Source organism: Scyliorhinus torazame, chromosome 1 (assembly GCF_047496885.1).
Source record: "Scyliorhinus torazame isolate Kashiwa2021f chromosome 1, sScyTor2.1, whole genome shotgun sequence".
Lineage (NCBI taxonomy): Eukaryota > Metazoa > Chordata > Chondrichthyes > Carcharhiniformes > Scyliorhinidae > Scyliorhinus > Scyliorhinus torazame.
In genome coordinates, this window is record NC_092707.1 from 4,467,553 (window position 1) to 4,488,098 (window position 20,546).

At 47.1% G+C, this 20,546-nt stretch overlaps 1 protein-coding gene across 2 annotated transcripts in view; it reads left to right on the forward strand.

Moving 5' to 3' along the window:
• Window positions 1–20,546, forward strand: part of sbno1 (strawberry notch homolog 1 (Drosophila)) — a 274,172-nt gene that overhangs the window by 57,334 nt on the left and 196,292 nt on the right. For both annotated transcript variants that reach the window (XM_072514240.1, XM_072514325.1), the window contains 4 exons: window positions 2,242–2,402; window positions 3,414–3,547; window positions 3,631–3,721; window positions 14,585–14,746. In XM_072514240.1, the coding sequence (XP_072370341.1) occupies window positions 2,242–2,402; window positions 3,414–3,547; window positions 3,631–3,721; window positions 14,585–14,746 (548 nt within the window). The remainder of the gene's footprint in view (window positions 1–2,241; window positions 2,403–3,413; window positions 3,548–3,630; window positions 3,722–14,584; window positions 14,747–20,546) is intronic.

A 20,546-nucleotide genomic window follows, 5' to 3' on the forward strand; every position in this document is an offset into this window, starting at 1 on the left:
TGAGGAAATTGATTGGTAAAACCAGTGCTCTCTTAGTTGAATAATTTGGACCATTGTATTTTAATTGTAAATGGCCTCCATGTTAAGCAGTGCATCAGTACTTGAGAGTTAAAACATATATATATATATATATATATATATATATATATATAATTTAGAGTATCCAATGTTTTTTCCTAATTAAGGGGCAATTTAGCATGGCTAATGCAACTACCCTGCGCATCTTTGGGTTGTGGGGGTGAGACTCACGCAGACACAGGAGAATGTTCAAACTCCACACGGACAGCGACCCAGGGCTGGGATTGAACCTGGGACCTCGGCGCCTTGAGGCACCAGTGCTAACCGCTGTGCCGCCGGGCCGCCCAGCCCTTGAGAGTTAGGACACACCAGCAACATTGACAACAGCAACATTCATGGTCCTGATTCTACATAAGTTTGAAATCAGTGAAGTTCCAATGAGGTTTTCAAATGGAGCAACCAGTCAATGACCCAATTTGAAGTGCCAATCTTTGCTCAGCGGTAGCACTCTTGGCTCTTTGGAAGATTGTGGATTAATTTCCCACTTGAGTACAAAATCCAGACTGACTCTTCAGTGCAGTACTCGGTGAGCCAGAGATGCTGCTTTTTTGGATGAGTTGAAAAGGCCCTGTTTTCCCTATCAGGTGTGTGTAAAGGATGCCAGAGCACTACTTGAGGAATAGCCAAGATATTCTCTGGTCTTGACCAATATTCATTCTTCAACTGACATCATCACTAAAACAGACTATCTGATCATTTATCGCTATTTTAACTCACTTTTCTGAAAAGCAGTAAACATCTGTAATGTCACAAGTTACCTTTTTCTTTTTATAGCTCATGGTTCACCTGTTGATTCCTATTATAATACAGTCTGAGGGTGCTTTTTGTTTAATAATTTTAGTAAAGTGCCCTGAATATGATCATAAAAGACAACTTTATCAATGTAAATTCTACTTTGCTATGTGACAAAGGAAATCAGTTACTAAAGCAGAAATATATAGAGTTCTTTGAGGAAGTAACAAGGAAGTTAGACAAAGTAGAGCCAGTAGACGTGATTTATTTAGATTTCCACAAGGCCTTTGATAAGGTGCCGCATAGGAGACTGTTAAATAATTTAAGAGCCCGTGGTGTTAAGGGTAAGATCCTGGCATTGATAGAGGATTGGCTGACTGGCAGAAGGCAGAGAGTGGGTATAAAGGGGTCTTTTTCAGATTGGCAGCCGGTGACTAGTGGTGTACCTCGGGGGTTGGTGCTGGGACCACAACTTTTTACAATACACATTAATGACCTGGAGGAAGGCACTGTTGCCAAGTTTGCAGATGATACAAAGATCTGTAGAGGGGCAGGTAGTATTGAGGAAGCAGGCGGGCTTCAGAAAGACTTGGACAGGCTAGGAGAGTGGGCAAGGAAGTGGCAGATGGAATACAATGTGGAAAAGTGTGAGGTTATGCAATTTGGATGGAGATATGGAGGCATAGACTATTTTCTGAATGGGAAGATGCTTTGGAAATCAGAAGCACAAAGGGGCGTTCCTGGTCACGATTCTTTTAAAGTTGACATGCAGGTTCAGTCGGCAGTTAGGAAGGCAAATGCAATGTTAGCATTCATGTCGAGAGGGCTAGATTACAAGACCAGGAATGTACATCTGGGGCTATACAAGGCTCTGGTCAGACCCCATTTGGAGTATTGTGAGCAGTTTTGGGCCCGTATCTAAGGAAGGATGTGCTGGCCTTGGAAAGGATCCAGAGGAGGTTCACAAGAATGATCCCTGGAATGAAGAGCTTGTCATATGAGGAGCGGTTGTGGACTCTGGGTCTGTACTCGGAGTTTAGAAGGATGAGGGAAGGGTTGGGGGGGGGGGGGGGGGGGGGGGTGCTCTTACTGAAACTTACAGGATACCGTGTGGCCTGGATAGAGTGGATGTGGAGAGCATGTTTCCATTTTAGGAAAAACTAACAGAGGACACAATCTCAGACTAAAGGGACAATCCTTTAAAACAGATATTGTTTTTTGATCAATAAGGGGATATGGGTTCATGGGGAGAAGGCCAGAGATGGGGATGAGAAAAATATCAACCATGATTGAATGGCGGAGCAGACTCGATGGGCCGAGTGGCCTAATTCTGCTCCTAGTGTCTTATGGTCTTATGTTAGTTTATTGCATTCAGTCCAACAACAGACCTATCTGCAATTATTTACAGCCTCAAATGTCTTTTGTTAACAGTGAAAGTTGGCTTGCGCCATCCTGATCCAGTTGTGGAGACCAGTTCTTTGTCCAGTGTAACACCACCTGATGTTTGGTATCGGCTGACTCTACAAGAGGAGACCATTGACAGTGGTTGGCTTTCTGCCTTGCAGCTGGAAGCAATTACCTATGCTGCTCAGGTATTGAGTTTTAAAAATATTAGCTTTCAAATAAATTGATATTTAACTTCATTTCACTATTAGCCATATGGAAATTATCCACATGGAAATTTGTCTTGGGTTCATTGTTAATAAAATATATAATTGAATAATAAAAAGAAAGGAAATTGTCTTATCACAAAGTTCTAACTTTAATTAGATACGTGTTTAAAAACCATTCCAATACATTGAAATAATCCGCCAGTGAGTCCTGCCTGGGGTGCATATCCTGATGCATATGTCAAATTCGTGTTAAAATTTCTCCTGGAGAAGATCAAAAATAAGTTCAAGAAGTGATTTGTTATGTATCTGAGTGATTGTAGCCTTTTCCCTGAGCACACCCAACTGCAATACGAAGAGTGGTTCTCATTGTTCTTGATACTCTTTACTTCAAAATTCATCGAGAGTAGATTTTGTTTAGCAATTTGCGAATCATATATCCTTCCTGCCTGGTTCAGTAATCTCTCTCTACTTAAAGAGCTTTAATTCCAAAATAACAGTACCAGGTGAGACATCTGAAAAGGAAATCACTCAACTACAGCAGTGTAGAAGAGTTTCATGATTGTAGGAACTACGCAAAAAGATTTTAAGAGGTGGTATAATTGTTTATGTTCCTTGGCCACCACATCTGTGCACTGTTCCCTCCAATTCAATTTGTCATCTACTTTTTGATACCCAGATATGTGTGGTTGGTAATTATTTCAATGCCCACATCATGAATCTTGACAGGAACAGTATCATTAACTGGCTGTTTCCTAAAATTACATTACTAATTATTTCATCTTGTTAGAATCATAGAAGTTTACAGCATGGAAACAGGCCCTTCGGCCCAACCAGTCCATGCCGCCCAGTTTTTACCATTAAGCTAGTCCCAGTTGCCCGCACTTGGCCCATAACCCTCTATACCCATCTTACCCATGTTTTCGAAGATTGTGGTGTTTTCACTATTTAGCATAGCTATTGTTAAAGATATGTTTATTGTTTAAACCGTAGCAACATGAAACATTCCTCCCTAATGGGGATCGGGCAGCCTTCCTGATAGGGGACGGTGCCGGTGTGGGTAAAGGAAGAACCATTGGTGGCATTATTTTTGAGAATTACCTTCTTGGTAGAAAAAGATCTCTATGGTAAGTTTAAATTAGCACTTATTCAAATTCTAAAAAGCAGATTTATTTTAGTTGGCTTTAGTTATATTTTGTGCTTATTACAGGTTTAGTGTATCCAATGACTTGAAATATGATGCTGAACGGGACCTGAGGGACATTGGAGCAAAAAATATCCAGGTTCATGCGCTGAATAAGGTAAAAGACTAAACAGTTTCTCCGTATAAATTCATATTAAATATGATATTAAAGGAACAATGGTACGTTTATTTGTTTCATGTTAAGTGTTTCATGGTGTCATCAGCTTGAATGGCTGGCCTTATGGTCCACTTCTACTTGATGTGTTCCTGTCTGCACGTGAGTTTTTAAAAAAAATAAACATTTTCGGTATAGTAACAACGGCAAAATAAACAATATACATGAAACCATAAACATAGTGCAAAAGCCATTTACCTTTCGTACAGGTCCCCGTCTGCTGACGATTAATTTTCCGCAAAGAAGTCGACGAACGGTTGCCACCTCCGGGTGAACCCAATCAGTGACCCTCTCAAGGTGAACTTGATTTTCTCCAAACAGAGAAAGCTAGCCATGTCGGATAGCCCTCCATGCGAATAGTATCCGTCTCCGGGCTACCAGGGAAGCAAAAGCCAGAATGTCTGCCTCTTTCTCCTCCTGGATTCCCGGATCTGCTGACACCCCGAAAATCGCCACCTCTGGACTCAGCACCACCCTTATTTTGAACACCATGGACATGACGTCCACAAACCCCTGCCAAAATCCCCTAAGCTTTGGACATGTCCAAAACATGTGGACATGGTTCGCCGGTCCTCCCGCACATTCTTCCCGTAACAGCCTCCCTGAACAGGCGCCGGAATGTGGCGACGAGGGGCTTTTCACAGTAACTTCATTGAAGCCTACTTGTGACAATAAGCGATTTTCATTTCATTTCATTTTGCGCACCTGTCCTCCACCCCAAAGAATCTGCTCATCCGGGCCACTGTCATGTGAGCCCGGTGAACAACCTTAAATTGTATCAGGCTGAGCCTGGCACATGTTGTGGACGCGTTGACTCTACTCAACACGTCCGCCCATAGACCATCCTCTGTCTCACCTCCCAGTCCCGCACCTGCAGATACCTGAATTTGTTTCCCCTCGCCAACCCAAACTTCTCCTCCAGCGCCCTCAACCTCGGAAAGCTCCCCTCTATAAACATATCCCCCATCCTCTCAATCCCCGCTCTCCGCCATAACCGGAACCCCCCGTCCATACTCCCCGGGGCAAACCGGTGATTATCACAGACTGGGGCCCAAACCGATGCTCCCACATGCCTCCTCCATTGGCCCCAAACTCTCAGGGCCGCCACCACCACTGGACTGGTGGAGTACCGTGCCAGCAGGAACGGTAGAGGTGCAGTTACCAATGCCCCCAGACTGGTGTCCTTGCATGAAGCCGTCACTTGCCACAGGAACCTGATACAGCAACCTGACCCAGTTGATAAAGCCCCGCCGGAATCCGAACCATCCCAGTACCTCCCACAGATAGTCCCATTCTACCCGATCAAAAGCCTTTTCTGCATCCATTGCAATCACTACCTCCCTGCCTTCCGGGGGCATCATGATCAAATTTTAACAGCCTTCTTACATTGGCCACCACCTGCCTGCCCTTAACAAACCCCATCTGGTCCTCCCCAATATCGTCCAGAACACAATCCTCAATCCTGGAGGACAAGATTTTGGCCAGCAACTTGGCATCCACATTTAATAGGGAGATTGGCCTGTAGGACCCACACAGCTCCGGGTTCTTGTCCCGCTTAAGAATCAGCGAAATCATTGCCTGTGGCATCATCGGGGGCAGCACCCCTCTTTCCCTTGCCTCATTGAACATCCTCATCAACACCGGCCCCAATATCCCAGAGAACTTTTTATAGAACTCCACTGGGCACCCGTCCGGCCCCGGGGCTTTACCCAACTGCATGGCCTTCAGACCCTCCACTATTTCTTCCAATCCGATCGTAGCCCAAGTCCTTCCACCTTTGGAAAATTCAGCCCTCCCAAGAAGTGCCTCATCGCCTCCGGCCCCGCAGGGGTTTCCGACCTGTACAGCCTGCTATAGAAGTCCCTAAACGCCTTATTCACCCCTACTGAATCACCAACCAGGTTCCCATCTCTGTCCTTTACTTTCCCTATCTCTCTAGCTGCCTTCCTCTTCCTAAGTTGCTGTGTAAGCATTCTGCTGGCCTTTTCTCCATGTTTGTAAATCGCCCCCCTCACCTTTCTCAGCTGCTCCACCACCCTCCCTGTGGACAGCAAGCTAAACTCCGTCTGTAACCTCCGCCGTGCCCTTAAAAGCCCTGCCTCTGGTGTCTCCGCATACCTCCTATCATATCAATCTGTAGTATCTCCTTTACCAGTCGGTCTGTCTCTGCCCTGTCCACCTTCTCCCTATGGGCCCGGATCAAAATCAGCTCCCCCCCCGACCACCGCCTTCAGTGCTTCACACACCACCGCTACTGAAATTTCCCCCGTGTCATTGCCCTGCAGGTAGTTCTGAATACATTTCCTCAGCCGCTCGCACACCCCTTCATCCGCCAAAAGTCCCACATCCAGCCTCCAGTGCGGGCGCTGATTACTGTCTTTACTAACCTGCAGGTCAACCCAGTGCGGAGCGTGGTCTGAGATCGTAATCGCCGAGTACCCCGTGTCCACCACCCCAGCCAGCAAGGCCCTACTCAAAATAAAGAAATCAATCCGGGAGTACACTTAATGCACGTGTGAGTAGAAGGAGAACTCCTTCACCCTTGGCTGCCCAAACCTCCATGGATCCCCCCCCCCCCCCCAATCAGTTCCATGAACCCTCTTAGTTCCTTTGCCATTGCTGGTACCCTGCCCGTTTTCTAGCTTGACCGGTCCAAGCCAGGGTCCATAACTGTGTTGAAGCCCCCTCCCATGACCAACCTGTGCGAGTCCAGGTCCAGTATCTTCCCCAGCATCCTCTTTATAAACGCCATATCATCCCAATTTGGTGCATATACATTTACTAATACCACCTGCTCCCTCTCTAGCTTCCACTGACCATAATGTACCGACCTCCCACATCCGAGACTAGTCTACCCGCCTCAAACACCACCCGCTTATTGATCAGGATCGCGACCCCTCTAGTCTTTGAATCTAATCCCGTGTGAAAGACCTGACTGACCCAGCCTTTCCTCAGTCCAACCTGATCCGTTACTCTAAGGTGCGTGTCCTGCAACATTACCATGTCCGCCTTCAATCCCCTAAGAAGCGCGAACACACGTGCCCTTTTGACCGGCCCATTTAACCCTCGAACATTCCAGTTGATCAGCCTAGTTGGGGGGCTCATTGCTCCTCCCTCCGCCGATCAGCCATCCCCTTTTTTAGGCTCGCCTCCAGCCCGTGCTCCGCGCCTCCACCAGTCCATCCCCAGGCAGCCCCCAACCTCGCCTCTGTCCCTCAGCTCAAGTCCCTCCCTCGTCAGCAGAACATTCGCCCCACCTCGCCCCCGCTCCCCTAGTAACAACACCCTGTAATCCAACCCCTTTACTGAACCAAACATATGCAAACCACCCCCCCCCCCCCACCCCCCACTGCGCTTCCGTAAGCTAACTCGCCCAGCTAGCTTGGTGGCCCCATCCCCGGCGCCAGATAGTCTCCCACCTATTGTTCCCCTTCCCCCGCTCATGCAAACAAACTCCAACATCAACCAATCCCCACACAATTGCCCAACAGAAAAAACACCAAGATCAAAAACAAGCACACCTCCATCCCCCAACAGTGCAAATGAAAACCTTAACTCACTCAGCTCCACTGATGGTTCCAAATCAATGCAAACGGCATCACAAACATCTTCCATAAAACACAAAACGAGTAACTGTTTTTTCAAAAACAGAGAAACAGAAAGGGGAAAAAAAACCAAACCCAAACATGAATGTTGCAGCCAAGTTCAAAAGTCCTCAGTTCTTTGCCAGCCCTTTCTTTTTCGCAAAGTCCAACACGTCCTCAGGCGACTCAAAATAAAAATGCTGATCCTCATGCGTGACCCAGAGACGGGCTGGGTATAACAGTCCAAACTTCACCTTTTTCTTAAAAAGGATCGCTCTCCTCCTGGCCACCTCTACATTCAGGTCCAGGTAAACCCGCAGGATGCAATTGTCCCATTTACAGCTCCGTGTCCGCTTGGCCCACTGTAGAATGCGCTCCTTTCCGAGAACCTGTGGAATCTCACCACCATTGCCCTCGGGGAGGGGGGGTCCTCCCATTCGTGGCTTCCTCGCGAGTGCTTTGTGAGCCCTATCTACCTCCAAACCGGGATAATGCCCAAGCGTCCGTTTCTCCGGGATTCCGACGATTCTTAGGTTCTGCCGGTGGGATCTATTTTCAAGGCCCTCCACCTTCTCTAGGAGCTTCTTCTGCTGGTCCCTCAGCATCCCCATCTCTAGCTCCACCGCAGTCTGATGTTCCTCCTGTTCAGCCAGCGCCTTCTCCACCTTCTGGATCGGCCGATCTTGGGCGTCCAATCTATGCTCCAACCATTCAATCGACTCTTTTATCGGGTCCAAGCAGTCCTGTTTCTGCGTAGCAAAGCTTTCCTGAATGACTTGCATCACTGCTCCACAGACTGCTGGGTAGACAAGCCTGAGGTCCGAACGTCCGCCATGCTGTCTTCTGTTGCAGCAACAGCCCAAGCCTTCTCTCTTTTTTTTTCTGCCCTTACGAACACTTCTAGTCCTTCACTCCATGCACCGAAGTGGGAATTCGGTAAACAATTGTCACTAACATCCTTTTTACAATTCAAGTCCGGTAGAAAAAATGGGGGAAGGTCCAAAAGTCTGACCAGAGCGGGAGCCACCAAATGTGCGACTTATTCCTCCGTAGCCGCCACTGGAGGTCCACGTGATATTTTTTTACAATGTACATATTCCTTATTGCCATCTCAGTGACTAAGACCATCAACACACCCATCCACCCAAAAGTACGCCTCCCCTGCTTTTACTGATTTTTTTGTGTCTTTAATATTCCTTTTGCGGGATTTGGGTGTCACTGGCTAGGCCAGCATTTATTGCCCACCCTGAGTTGCCCTTCTGAAGGTAGTGGAAAGATGCCTTCCTGAATCACTGCAGTCCCTGAGGCGCAGGTGTACCCACGCTGCTGGGGAGGAATTCCAGTATTTTGACCCAGCAAATGTGAAGGATAGCGATATATTTCAAAGTCAGGATAGTGAATGACTTGGAGGGGAACCTTCAGGTCGTGGTGTTCCTGTGTATCCACGGCTCTTGTCCATCTTGATGGTAATGGTCGTGGGTTTGGAAGGTGCTGCCTAAGGAACTTTGGTGAGTTCCTTCGGTGTATCTTGCAGATGGTGCACACTGTTGCCACTGTTCGCCGGTAGTGGAGGGATTGAATGCCTGGAAGGGAGGCCAATCAAACAGGCCGCTTTGTCATGGATGATATTGTTGTTGGAGCTTCACTAATCCAGGCAAGTGGGTGTTGTTCCATTACACTCCTGACTTGTGCCTTGTAGAAGGTGGACAGGCTTTGGGAGGGCCAGGAGGTGAGTTACTCCTCGTCTTTGACCTACTCTAGTAGCCACAGTGTTTGCATGACTGAACCAGTTCAATTTCTGATCAAAGGTAACCCCAGGATGTTAATGGGAGGATTCAGAAATAGTAATGCCATTGATCTGGGTTGGCACAGTAGCACAGTGGTTAGCACTGTTGCTTCACCGCTTCAGGGACCCAGGTTCGATTCCCGGCTTGGGTCACTGTCTGTATGGATCTGCACGTTCTCCCCATGTCTGCGTGGGTTTCCTCCCACAGTCCAAATATGTGCAGGTTAGGTGGATTGGTCATGCTAAATTGCTCTTGGTGTCCAAGAAAGGTGAGGTGGGGTTACTGGGCTATGGAGATGGGGTGGAGGTGTGGGCTTAAGTAGGGTGCTCTTTTCAAGGGCCGGTGCAGATTTGATGGGCCGAAAGACCTTCTGCACTGTAAATTCTATGGATGTCAAGGGGCAGTGGTTAGATCCTCTCTTGATGATTTTGCGAAGAACCCCGTTGATGTTACTGGCGAGTGTCTCTCAAAACCCGAAGGATAACTTGAAACACTGGTTCTTTGTGTTGTATATTTGTTTGGAATAATTGAGGAAAAGTGTGCAACCCTGTGAGGAACCAGACCAGCCGTTGTGTAAACAATTGATAAAAGATTAAGTAAAAGGTAAGAAAAAAACCCGACAAAAGACATGATGGCACTCGAGTATCTTAACTAGAGTTTTATCTGAACTTATTTCTTGTTCCCAAAATATACCCACGTTCCCTGAACTCAGTGAGACCCCTATGATGCCAAGCAACATCCAATTTTAGTAAAAATATCGATGAAATCCAGTTACTAGTTACCACACAATACCGCTTAAGTGACCAAGTGTGGGAAACGTCTCTTGTTCAGCGAAGGCAAGAAATGACATCTTTTGGAGGAGAATATCTTCAATCTGCCGTGGCTCTAAATGCTAGGGGCAACGGGCCTCCATGGAATTGGCTTGTCTGACTGCTGGATGGAGCATTAGTCTCCTTCGCAAATGAAGGTGCTAGTAAAATACGGTCACGGTTATTTATATGTATATTGTTTTGCTGTTGTAAAAAGGGGAAAAACCTTTGTACTGTTTTGTTTGGCCGAAAAAGTTGAATAAAATATCTTATTAAAAAAATGAAGGTGCTCGCAATTACACTGTTCAGCCTCTTTGATATCCCACCCTGTGGATTCGGCTGTCGACATCTCTCAAATTCCTTCGTTAACCAATCATTTCTATAGCCCCACTGATCTCTGGTAAACAATATTTCTGAAATGGTCATTCGCACCTCAATGTCTCTCGGCACCTGCTAACCTTGTTACTGGTTAAATTGCACCCCATTCCTCTAGATGCCTGCCAGACTGGCTACTTGTCTGTTTTGTTTTAATGTCAAATTTACCGTTAATTTACTCGTTAATCTCCCAAATTCCTAACGCTAGTTGTTGTCTGGCACTTGTGTGGCGTGAATGTTACTTGCCACTTGTCAGCCCAAGACTGGATATTGTCCATGTCTTGCTGCAATTGAACATGGACTGCTTCAGTATCTGGGGAGTCGTGAATGGTGCTGAACACTGTGCAGTCATCCCCACTTCTGACCTGATGATGGAAAGAAGGTCGCTGATAAAGCAGCTGAAGATTGTTAGGCCGAGGACATTACCCTGAGGAACTCCTGCAGAGATGTCCCGGGACTGAGATGATTGACCTCCAACCACCCCAACCATCTTCCTTTGTGCTAGGTATGACTCCAACCAGCGGAGCTTTCCCTTCCTGAATCCCATTAACTCTAGTTTAGTTTGGGCTCCCTGAGCCATACTTTATCAAATGCTGCCTTGATGTCAAGGGCAGTCTCTCTCACTTCACCTCTGGCATTCAGCTCTTTGTCCATGTTTGAACCAAGATTGTCTGAGGTCAGGAACTGAGTGACCTTGGTGGAACCCAAACTGAGCGTCGGTGAGCAGGTTATTGCTGAGTAAGTGTCGCTTGATAGTGCGGATGATGACTCGTTCCATCACTTGCTGATGATGGAGAGTAGACTGAGGGCGATAATTGACCGGTTTAAATTTGTCCTGGTTCTTGTGTACAGGATGTACCTGGGCAATTTTCCACACTGCTTGATATGCCAGTGTTGTAGCTGTACTGGAACAGCTTGGCTGGGAGCGCGGCAAGTTCTGGACCACAAGCCTTCTGTACTATTGCTGGAATGTTGTCAGGGTCCATAGCTTTTGCAGTATCCAGTTCCTTCAGCTGTTTCTTGATAATTACGTGGAATGAGTTAAATTGGCTGAAGACTGACATCTGTGATGCTGGAGACCTCTGTAGGAGGCCGAGATGAATCATCCACTCGCATTTCTGGCTGAGGATTGTTGCGTATGCTAAATGCTAAAATCACATGGGATTCGGTGTGGGCTGGCTAGATGGATACAGAACTGAAATGAAATGAATAAAAATCGCTTATTGTCACACATAGGCTTCAAATGAAGTTACTGTGAAAAGCCCCTAGTCACCACATTCCGGCGCATGTTCGGGGAGAACTGGCTTGGTTATAGAAGACAAAGTAGTGGTGGAAGGGTGTTTTTCTGAATGGAGATCTGTAGCTAGTGTTCCAGAGGAATCCGTGCTGGGACCTCTTTGTAGTAAATGTAAATGATCTGGAGGAAAATTTGGGTGATCTGTTCAGCAAGTTTGTGGATGGCACGAAGATTGGCAGAGTTGCTGATAGTGTTGAGGATTGGCAGAGGATACAACAGGATACAGATGGATTGGAGACTTATGCACAGAAATGGCAGATGGAGTTTAAACCGGACAAATGTGAGGTGATACATTTTGAAGGATCAAATCCAGGTACGAATTATACTGTAAATGACAGGACCCTTGGGAACATTAACATACAGAGGGACCTGGATGTACGTGTCCACAGTTCCCTAAATGTGGCAACGCAGGTGGCCAAGGTGATTAAGAAAGCATATGGCGTGCTTGTCTTCCATCTGCCGGGGCATTTGAGTACAGGAGTTGGGAAATCATGTTGCAGCTATGTAAAACTTGGTTAGGCCGCATTTGGAGTATTGAGGGGAAACATGGCCAGCTCAGGCAGCCAAGGCCATCCTGACCGATAACAGGAACAGGACCACAGAACCAGGAGGTGGAAGACCAACCTAACCCCTGGCCTCATAGACTGGATTAAATGTGTTCCATCCCCTAGTCAGCACACTCTGGCGCCTGTTCAGGTACACTGAGGGAGAATTCAGAATGTCCAATTTACCTAATAACGTCTTGCACCATCTCTCGAGCCACGCATTCATCCTTACTATCGTGACATTCCTACTCTGACTAGCTTGTGGCACTGGTAGCAATCCTGAGATTACTACCTTTGAGGTCCTACTTTTTAGTTTAACTCCTAACTCCCTAAATTCAGCTTGTAGGATCTCATCCCGTTTTTTACCTATATCGTTGGTGCCTATGTGCACCACGACAGCTGGCTGTTCAGCTCCCGGAATGTCCTGCAGCCGCTCAGAGACATTCTTGACCCTTGCACCAGAGAGGCAACATACCATCCTGGAGTCGCGATTATGTCTGCAGAATCACCTGTCTATTCCCTTTACAATTGAGTCCCCTATCACTATAGCCCTGCCATTCTTCTTCCTGCCCTCCTGCGCAGCAGAGCCAGCCACGGTGCCATGAACTGCCTGCTGCTGCCTTCCCCTGGTGAGCCATCTCCCTCAACCGTATCCAAAGCGGTATATCTGTTTTGCAGGGAGATGGCCGCAGGGGACACCTGCACTGCCTTCCTACTCTTGCTCTGTCTTTTGGTCACCCATTTTCTATCTCCCTCAGTAATTTCCACCTGCGGTGTGACCAACTCGCTAAACGTGCTATCTATGACGTCCTCAGCATCGCGGATGCTCCAAAGTGAGTCCATCCGCAACTCCAGAGCCATCAAGTGGTCTAACAGGAGCTGCAGCTGAACACACTTCTTGCACGTGAAGGAGCCAGATCAATGAACGTGTCCCTGCGCTCCCATATTGCACACGAGGTGCATGACACGGGTCTGGGATCTCCTGCCATGTCTTAAACCTTAAGTTAACTTATACAAGTACAGTTCAAAAAACAAATAAATAAATAGACAAATGAAAAGAAAAACTGCTTACCAGGGATAAAAAGCACCACCTCCCCACCCAGCTTTGAATTCCCACCTAGCTTCAAATTCCCAAACTCATATTGATAATCCTGTTGGATATTGATAATCAACAGGAGCCCTGACTGATTTACCCTTTCCTCATCTGGGGCATTTGATGCCAGATGTAAAAAAAAAAATAAAGACTTGCCCTTGATAATGTCTTTCATGGCCACCAGATGTTTCCAAGTGCTTTACAGCCAATCATAGATATCATAGAATTTGCAGTGCAGAAGGAAGCCATTCGGCCTATCGAGTCTGCACCGGCCCTTACAAAGAGCACCCCACCTAAGCCCACACCCGGAACCCACTAACCTCACTTAACCTTTTTGAACACTAAGGGCAATTTATCACGGCCAATCCACCTAAGCTGCACATCTTTGGACTGTGGGGGGAAACTGGAGCACCCGGAGGAAACCCACGCAGACACTGAGAGAACGTGCAGACTCCTCACAGACCGTGAACTAAACCGGGAATCACCTGGGACCCTGGAACTGTGAAGCAACTATGTTAACCGCTGTGCTGCCCAATGATGTACTTTTGATGTGTAGCAACTGTTAAACTGTAGGAATCCCAGCAGCCAATTTGTGCGCAGCAAACTCCCATAAAGCACAGTATTTTAATGGCCAGAAATCTTTGATTGTTGGCTAGGGCACCAAGGATAACTCCACTGTTCCTGTATAAAATAGGTCCATGGGGTCCTTTCCGTCTCCTGATGGGTTCTCATTTTAACATCTCACCTGAAAGATGCCTCCAACAATCACCTTCTTGGCCAGGTACTGGAGGGTGAAAAGATTGAAAGTTCTTAGTTAGATGAAAGAGCAAGATTCAGAGGTGGTGGGTGTGCACCTGGGAAGGGACTGATTTTTCCCACCTTGTGAACGTGGTGTCTAATTTGCCCAGAAGTGTTTTACACTTTTACCTGGAAGAATGTTAACCAGTTGTCAACCGCTGCAGAGATTCAAATCCTGGTTGGAATGTTTATGCTATTAGTCACACTCTGACTCAAATTAAAATTTACTGTATGAGCTTATTTCTGGGGAAGCATACTTTTATTACTTTTTTGTGAATATTTTATCTAAATAAATGCTTAAAATTGTATGGAGAATTCTGCACCCTAATCCAATATGTTTTACATACGAAGTGCATTCTTTTTACTCCTTCTGCCATGCAGTGTTGGAAATGCTTGGATTAGTGTTCATGCTGCTGCTGCATTGCTTTGGCAATATTAAGAGGAAAACCTGTTGATTGCGATTGTAGTTCAGTATATTTTAACAATATAATTGTTTCTGCTACCTCTTATATTTTCAGTTCAAATATGGGAAAATCTCTTCAAAACAAAATGGAAGCGTGAAGAAAGGTATAATTTTTGCAACATACTCTTCGCTAATTGGTGAAAGTCAATCCGGTGGAAAATATAGAACCAGGTTAAAGCAACTTCTGCACTGGTGTGGTGAAGGTTTTGATGGAGTTGTATCCTTTTTGACTAGAAAAATTTAAATATAACCGGTGCTCTGCATTAGTCCAAGCTTGCTTCTGCCTGCAAGTGACATTTTAAAATGAAAATGTCCATTTTGCACAAAGATGTATTTAATGAATATATAAAATCTGCTTCAGAGGTACCCAATTTGTTTAATTATGAAGTGCACTATAATCCGACTTTCTGTTTTGAGAGACCAGATCCCCTTTCTCTTACTGACTATATTTTACAACCTTTCACGTGGTTAACCGCATCATTCTTCTCCAAAGCACCATCCTTTTCAGTTCCCACACCTGCCAGTTTTGAAGACTCCTGTGGATCCATGTATTACCCCATTTTTCTCTCTTGCATGCTGTCACTTCAAAGCACTATCCATAAACTTTTGGGTCAGCGTTCACATGATGTCACTGATCTGAACTCGCACATCTCTTAACCCTGCCACTGCTTGTTTGTTGTCAAGCTTCCTGTCTGTCCTGCCCTCCTCTCTGATAAACATAGGACATTTTCTTGGGCTCTTGCCGCCAGTTTTGTTCCTCTTCCTGGACATTTTTGGTGATTCCTGCCTTTCTCCGACCTGAGCAGAGCTATTATCCCATAACGCCTCCATCACAAAGACCACTTATTCCTACCTCAGTTGCGATGCCCATCGTTGTCCATTTGACACTGAAACCTTCACATCTGCCTTTGTCAGTTCCAGGCTTGACTTTTCTCAAGTTATCCTAGCTAGCCTCCTGTCCTGCCTGCTAATTGCTGCCTATATCTTGCACAAAGTGAAACTTTTTTTTCTCTAATAAATTTAGAGTACCCAATTCATTTTTTCCAATTAAGGGACAATTTATCGTGGCCAATCCACCTACCCTGCACATCTTTGTGTTGTGGGGGCGAAATCCACGCATACACGGGGAATGTGCAAACGCCACACGGACAGTGACCCAGAGCCGGGATCGAACCTGGGACCTCGGCGCCGTGAGGCAGCAGTGCTAACCACTGCACCACCTGCCGTCCCGCACAAATTCAAACTTGCCCGGACCACAACACGGTTGATTTAAATTTCTCATTTTGTGCTTTAATCCTTCCATGATTCCTCCCTATTACTGCAATCGTCTCCAGCACTATGACTTTACCTGCCATCAAGCATTCCATTCTTCTGATTCAAGTGTCTTCTGCATCTCATTCCTGCTGCCTTCATCTGTCGAGCTCCCACTCTCTTAAATCACTCCCTAACCAAAGTCTCTCTCTTACCACTCTCATAGAACATAGAACATTACAGCGCAGTACAGGCCCTTCGGCCCTCGATGTTGCGCCGACCTGTGAAACCACTCTAAAGCCCATCAACACTATTCCCTTCTTGTCCATATGTCTATCCAATGACCATTTGAATGTCCTTAGTGTTGGCGAGTCCACTACTGTTGCAGGCAGGGCATTCCACGCCCTTACTACTCTCGGAGTAAAGAACCTACCTCTGACATCTGTCTTATATCTATCTCCCCTCAATTTAAAGGTATGACCCCTCGTGCTAGACATCACCATCCGAGGATGTGACTGGGCAGGGACTGCACACTTGACCCTCACCCCCAGACTCCGTGCCTGTTGACCACCTCACCCCATCCCACATCTGTTCTGTTTGGCTATCTCTCCCTCTCCCTCCCTCTCTTTTTACATATCTCTCCCTCCACCCTCTTTGTATGTCTGTCTGTCTCTCTCTCTCCCTCCACCCTCTTTGTCTCTCTCTCTCTCTCCCTCCACCTTCTCTTTGTCTGTCTGTCTCTCTCTCCCTCCACCCTCTCTTTGTCTGCCTGTCTCTCTCTCTCTCCCTCCACCCTGTTTGTCTCTCTCTGTCCGTCCACCCTCTCTTTGTCTGTCTCTCTGTCTCCAGTATACAGATTTAGGAACTTTTAATTCAAAAATTCAACAGCATATTACTGACCATGAACCACTTCTTTGGTCGCTGTTGCAATTCCAGTTTGTTGCATGCATAGCAAGATGTCAGGAGGCTCGCTCTCTCCCCGTTTCCCTCATTCTCCCTCTTTTCCTACAGCTCTTCCTGTTTCTCCCTATAACAGCCCAGCTCCCCCAGCCTCCCAGTTCCACAATCTCTCAGCAACATCCACACACACTAATATCACCGTTACCAACCAGACTAGAACAGATTGGGAGACCGACCCCTTCCCTTGTGTTTCTCTCTGTCTCTCTATCCCTCATTCTGTCTCTATCCCTACCTCATTCACACCTTCAAACCCATCCCTCCTTCACTCGTGCTCTCTTTGTCCGTCAGATATTAAAATCAAACCTTGATCGGGGGTCAGAACCAGACAAAATGGGCCCTGGTTGAAGCCACTTTCCTTCCCCTGTCTGCTGTCATCTTCCTTCCCTCACCCACGTACCAACACTCTCTCTCCGAGGCCCCCCCCCCCCCAACCTGAACACCATCTGGATTCTGAGTCAGGAGACACATCCCCTCTGCCCCCAGAAAGAGTTACCCTCCCCTCTTTACACTGGGCAAATCAGCCGCCCAGTCTGTTAGGAGCCTTTTTACAATCGCCCTCCCTGCATTTATTCCTATTCCCAAATCCGGGAATCTCCACAGGGTGTGACAATTCCCCCCCCCCCCCCCCCCCCCCCCAAACTCCCCTGAGACCCCCAGATGCCTAACCTCCCACCCCCTCTTTGACCCTCCAACCAAACTCCACCTCTATTCTGCTCTCTTCCTGTTTCCCTCGCTCTCTTCCCTCGCCTCTCTCTTCACCCATTTCTCAGGTTCAGGGAGAAAGATGGGGAAAGAGACAGACACTGAGAATTTGACAAGTAGAAACTTAGTCCAATACGATTCAAATGCAGCCCTGGGTGGGCCTTTCCACACCCAACAGTGACATTCCGGTCAAACACGGGCACTGTGCAATTGGCAAATTGTCTCAATGAAAAGTCCCTCTTTAAAGCTGACAGTGGGGTGAGGGGAGTGGGGCAAAGTTTGGAGACTTTGGAGAACTCAGTGAGCTGAATTAACCCCCCCAACCCCATCACCAACACTTCACTAATCAGTCCGTCTTCAGCACAGAAGATATTCCGGGATTAGAAACAATCCCTTAACACAGCCGCACATTTACAAATTCAATTCCAGCACCTCGGCAACATGATGAAAGTCGATACGTTCATGTTGCAGTGTGCACAGCAGGATCCCACAAAAAATAAACAATACGGAGACAGGAGCCCAGTCCATATCCTGCGTCTCTCTTAACCTCCCATTCAACTGCCTCCCTCCGCACCCCCCACCCACACACACACACATTCGCCGCCCCAACCAGCCTCCCCATTCAAATAACGACAAATCACATTGGTGTTTTTATCATTTTATTGGAAAAGGAAATATAGAGGGAAATAGCTGGAGAGAGAGGCTCGGTGAGGGGAGGGGGATGCGGTGGGGAAGAATGAGACAGGCAATTTCTCCCACACCCCCTCTCTTTCTCTCTCAGGGCTTCTTTCCCTCTGGAGGCATTTTCAAATCGACTCGTCTCAGAACAGGACAGGGCTGTCTCAGGACATTTGCAAATCGACTGTCTCAGGACAGGACAGGGCTGTCTCAGGACATTTTCAAATCGACTGTCTCAGGACAGGACAGGGCTGTCTCAGGACATTTTCAAATCGACTGTCTCAGGACAGGACAGGGCTGTCTCAGGACATTTTCAAATCGACTGTCTCAGGACAGGGCTGTCTCAGGACATTTTCAAATCGACTGTCTCAGGACAGGACAGGGCTGTCTCAGGACATTTTCAAATCGACTGTCTCAGGATTGTGTAAAATCGGACTTTCTAAAAGATAATGTAACTGGGCCGTGACTGCACAGCAGAACCCCCACCCCCAGACCCTGTGCCTGATCACCCCCTCACTCCACCCCACATTTCTCCCCCCGTTTCCCCTGACCCTCCCTTTTCTCTCTCCCCCTCTTTTTCACTCCTCGCTCCCACTGCCCCCTCTCTCTCTCTCCCCCTTTTTCACTCTCTCCCTCCACCCTCTGTCTTTCTCTGTCCCCCTCCCCTTTTCACTTTATCTCCTTCCACCCTCTGTCGTTCTCTCTCCCTCTTTTTCACTCCCTCTCCCTCCACCCTGTCTTTCTCTGGCCCCCTCTTTTTCATTCTCTCTCCCTGCACCCTGTCTTTCTCTGCCCCCCCCTCCCCTTTTCACTATATCTCTTTACCTCCACACTCTCACTCTTTCTCTTTCCCCCCCCCCCCCCTCTCTTTTTCACTCTCTTTCTCCCTCAACTCTCTCTAATCTCTCGACAAATCACATTGGGGTTCTCTATTACATTTAGTACAAGATGAAATGTAGAAAGAAATGGCTGGAAAGTAGGAGAGAGAGAGATAGAAAGCTGGGGTGACTGAGGCAGGGACATTTAACCCCAACCCCCCCTCAGAAATCCTTCCTATCCCACCGCCCTGTCTAAAACACAAACACCACCATTGAGGACAAACCTGTTCCCAGGCTGCGGCCTATTCATTTCAGACCCATTCCCGACTGCTTCACATTCAGTGAGCCAGTTTAAATTTAAATTGTGTGTGGTCACTAAGTTGACAGTTCAGGAAAGGCTGCAGGCCACCGACGCACAGCAGGATCCCACAACCAGCAATGTGATCCTGACAGGGTGGGACAGGCAGGTGAGCGGGGGGATGGGTAAGAGACATATTCCTTCCCTTGCCTGCTATATTCTTTCTTCCATCTCCCCCCCCCCCCCCCCCCTCCCCCCGCTGCCTGGTCCGTCCGGAGACGTTTTACAATCGCCCTCCCAGCATTTCTATTTATTTCCCAAACCAGGGTATCCCCAGAAAGATGTGATGAGACTCACCATTGCAGTTTGTGGGAAGGTTTCATTGATTAAAGGTTTAAAGAGACACTAAAAAGCTGGAGAGAGGTGGCCAGATTGCGGCAGAATGCTGGAGAGACCGAGAGAGAGAGAGAGGCAAGAATGGAAAGAAGGCAGAAAGGGAGAGAAAACCTCTCTTTTTCACTATCTCCCTCTCCCTCCAACCTCTCTCTCTCTCACATCTCCCTCTTACTACCCCCCGCAACGACCCCACTCTTTCTGTCCTCTCTCTCCCTCTCATCCCAGTAGTTGGGAAGGTTAGAGAGAGCGAGATAGAGGGTCACACACAGGAATCCCAACAATCACTACCACAGCAAACTGAATTCAAATGCCCCCCTGCCAATTTCATTTCACCCTCACATTTAAATCTCGGCCTAAAACACAGGCTTTATTCCAGAATTATACCCCCTTCAAGTTAAGGGACTATAATTCCAGATTACTTTACAGTCGATGGATTCATTATTAAAGTGACCCCACTGTTGGTTCATTTCAGGAATTCTGCAGGCAACTTGTGCACGGGGAGAACCCAAAAATGGTGACACTTTCCAAATTGAGTTCAGAGTTTCTGACGGTGGATTTCTCCCTCAGCAGCGATGAGATCATGGCTGAATATCCCGCCAGTGCATGCAGAAAGGGTTCATTAACTCTCTCGTTCCCAAGCACTCAAGTTTAAGACTTTAAAATTCGAGACCTTCAAACCCACTTTGCGGTCCGTGAGCTATTTCATTTTTTTTTAAAGTAGGTACTCTATATTTATTTATTTATATAAATTTAGAGTACCTAATTCATTTTTTCCAATTAAGGGACAATTTCGCGTGGCCAATCCACCTAGCCTGCATATCTTTGGGTTGTGGGGGCGAAACCCACGCAAACCCGGGGAGAGAGCTATTTTATTTTAAGAGTTGTGGTCACTGTTGCTGCGTGGGCAAAGGCCA